Source organism: Limulus polyphemus, unplaced genomic scaffold, assembly GCF_000517525.1.
Source record: "Limulus polyphemus unplaced genomic scaffold, Limulus_polyphemus-2.1.2 Scaffold1470, whole genome shotgun sequence".
In the NCBI taxonomy this organism is placed as follows: domain Eukaryota; kingdom Metazoa; phylum Arthropoda; class Merostomata; order Xiphosura; family Limulidae; genus Limulus; species Limulus polyphemus.
In genome coordinates, this window is record NW_013667080.1 from 47,106 (window position 1) to 50,681 (window position 3,576).

The 3,576-nt window shown below is 27.4% G+C and overlaps 1 protein-coding gene across 1 annotated transcript in view; it reads right to left on the reverse strand.

The window, feature by feature from the left end:
* LOC106463722 (BUB3-interacting and GLEBS motif-containing protein ZNF207-like) overlaps positions 1 to 3,576 on the reverse strand; it is a 38,363-nt gene that overhangs the window by 10,424 nt on the left and 24,363 nt on the right. Inside the window, exon 7 of the mRNA XM_013923785.2 lies at positions 470 to 590. Coding sequence (XP_013779239.2) covers positions 470 to 590 — 121 coding nt within the window. The remainder of the gene's footprint in view (positions 1 to 469; positions 591 to 3,576) is intronic.

A 3,576-nucleotide genomic window follows, 5' to 3' on the forward strand; every position in this document is an offset into this window, starting at 1 on the left:
AAGAAAAGTTTTTTAATCTTAACATAAAAATCACTTTGCACACAGACTATTCAAAACAAATACTCAATATGTTCATGGACAAATCTTTATTTTATTTTATTAAAAATACTTCACTATAAAATATGATTTTAGTATATGAAAGACTTATAATGTTTACTGAAAGTCTGCCAAATTTTGTGAAGATATATACTCTATATTAAAAGTTAGTAGTATCAAAACTACAAAGACTTTAAATGAGTACAAAGAAGTCACATGGTCAGTCAAATTGACTGAGCCCGTGTTTAGGGAGTTAAGACACTATTAACAATTCTTAACAATTTTAAGTATAGTTATAATAAAATTATGAAGTATTAAAACATTTAAAGAACTATTTGAATATAATTTCTATGAAATTAAAAATTATACTAAATGTTAGTACAATTTGCAGTGCTAATATATAAAAATTTTAAAAAATGCTGTTTTCACATACCTGGTAAGGAGCCACTTGGTGAGTTACTTCCATGAGCTTGGAATGTGGAAGATGTCACACTGGAACTGTTCAATGGTTTAAAATCTGTGCCAACAGGAGCTGATGATGAAGTAATGTTAGCCTAGTTATAGGGAAACAAACGGTATAAAATTAAAATAAGAAAGTTCTGTGAAGTGAAATAGTTTTATCAGAATAATTAACAATACACATACTCAACAGACAGGTAAACGGTCTATGTTTCATATTTTCATTTGAAAATATCAGTTACAAAACTTAAAATCAATAAAATAACTACTTGGAACAGTATTTAGTATACAATTAAACATCTATTAATACAGACAACACATCTATGTGAAAGATATTTTAGCCAATAATTAGAATATATTTTCTGTCAATCAACAAATGATGCCAAAAAATAAAAGACTAACACCATAAGTATCTCAAACAGCATGAACTAAGCAAAAAATAACAACATACAACTGAGTGCTAAAAATAACTAACACATTATCTAAAGAGAAACAATATTTTTTTTTCATCCAATTATTTCATCAATAAAATATTTACAGATCTCATACCAATATAATGGTTAATAATGAGTAAGTGATGAGATGAAATATTGCTTTTGTCAGTAGAGAAGGTAATTAATAATTAATGTTTAGATGAGAGATTCATATCATTCTAAACAAGAGGGAATCCACTTGAAATTCTTTTAGACAAGATTAGAGTAAAATAATCTAAGAGATTATTAGCTATATTGGGTGTGCGTTTATCTGATTCAATTTTATTACTCATCAAGATCTCTACCAGCCTACCTTCAAATTGAAATTTTTTTATGCAGGATTAGAATATATTAATCTTTGAGACCTTGGTCATGGTCAAATAATCAAGCAAAAGGGTTTGACCTCCTGAGTCCCAAAGTTTGTGCTTGGAAACAAAACAAAAAACTCAGAGCTGTTCTATGAGTGCTACGCTGCAGCTAAAAACAAAGCTTAAATTAACAAAACCTTAGGCTGAACAAAATATTTCAAACGTTAGTAATGTTGCAGTAATTGAAAAATCTATAAGTTTCTGCTTTTCAATAAATTTATTTAAGCTTGCAATGCTCTAGAATATTTCTCATGTTTTCTGTGTATTTGCAAGCATACTGACATGAAATTTGTAAAGTATTAGCCTTGAACACAAATATTTGTAAGTTTCTACCATTTGTTTTTTTTTATTTTTCATAGCTTTATTAAAGCCTACTGATATAGATTTTAAGTCTTTTATATTATGCTTTTTTAAAAAATCACTTTTGACCATAAAAGAAAACGCTCTTGAGACAGTAATTCTTTAAACTAGCTATGTGCAAGTGTTTCTCAACTCATGCTACTATAGTAAATTAAAGCTTGTCTACAATTTTGATCCCATATAATGTTATTTTACATTTATATATTCCCTTTCCTCTAAATGAAGGTTCAGAGTAACTGGAGAAATTATTTCATTGCTTGCAGCAGCAACTCATTCCTGTGCACAGTTGTCAACTTTAAAACAAGAAAATTAAAAGCTGAAATTTATTACCAATTTGTGAATTCTCTTCTTATTTTTTGTATGTTAGTTATTTTTATTAAAATATTCTATCAGTTTGTGATATAATTACAGTGATATTTATATGAAGTTTTTAGTTGTAAAATGGAGTTTTGAAATATTTGAAAAGATTTATGAATTAACTAGCAATCCCAATTATGTAAATTTTCTATAACACTGATGAAATATAATAATTAATTTGATAATGCACCTTGCATAAAATGTTGTATCATTTTATTAAAGAATTTCTTATTTTATAGAATGAATGTACCTTTGTTGGAAGGGTGTTGTGAATGCTCTTATTTTGAAATTTGTCACATAAAACACACATAATAATTTTCATTTAACATATTAGAAAAGCCTTTTGTTGATAGTTCCTAACCACTAATAATTTTAATATTATGTTATTGTTTATGGCAATAGTTACACTGTTTGAACAATTTGCTTTTCATGTATGCAGCTAATACAGCAAACAAATATTTTGTGTTATCATGCATCTGTCTATTTGTCAACATATTTCCTCAGTATGACCGTTTTCTGGATAGTAACAGTTTTTAAGATATTTAAGAAGTACTGAGATAATACTTGTACAAATCAGCTACCACTAGAGCAAATACTGACTAATCCTTTACAAATTGTGTATCTTAAAAGGCAAATATTGAACATTACAAAAATTCATGCATGCTTCTACTACTAGACTTTCAATTCTTGTTTATTCATCAATGGGATCCTGGCTTTTTTTCCATTAAGAACCATAAACCCAACATTTCGATTATTTGTTTACTTTCCTGACAAAATTACATTGGTGTTGAATGATTGTGTCTGAAATTTGACAATCTCACAATTTTAACATAAACTGTATAACTGAAAATCATTTTGGAATAAGTGATATTTAATATGACTGTAGTACATTTTCATTTGTAACAAAAACTCCTTATTTATTAAAGACAATTTCAAGAATTTTGGTTTATTCATGCCTCCTCTAACTTTCATCAAATCATGTCTCTCTCTCTACAATTTGGGCTCTATCTAAATGATTTCATACATATAAATAATGTCAGATGGAAAAAAAAAATTCATTATTGTAATAATACACAATAGGTAAAAAGTACACATCATCAACTCTTTAGCACAGGCTCTGTCCGTCGGATCGACCTCGTAACCATTTTGTGCTTGTAATAGTTTTCATGCTATAAATCATTAAGCAAATGTTAACGAATTTAGGCAGATTATCAGTAAACATTACGATGCTTTCATACACAGATATCAAATTTTTTTATTAAATCTTAAGGTTTATAAGGCAATGTTTTTCTCATGTCATTTTTTTCTTTTCACATGTTGCCTATCTATCATCCAAAGTAATATTCATTTTTCAGATTAAAAATACTTTTATGCATCAGAAAATTTTGAAATTTCACATGCAAAATCTTTATAACGTTGACATTATAAGAAAAAAACTTTATATTTTATGTTATTTTCAGTAATTAATCTCTGTATGGGTTTCAGTAGATTTGACCAACTTCGCAACCACCATAAAAAATTAG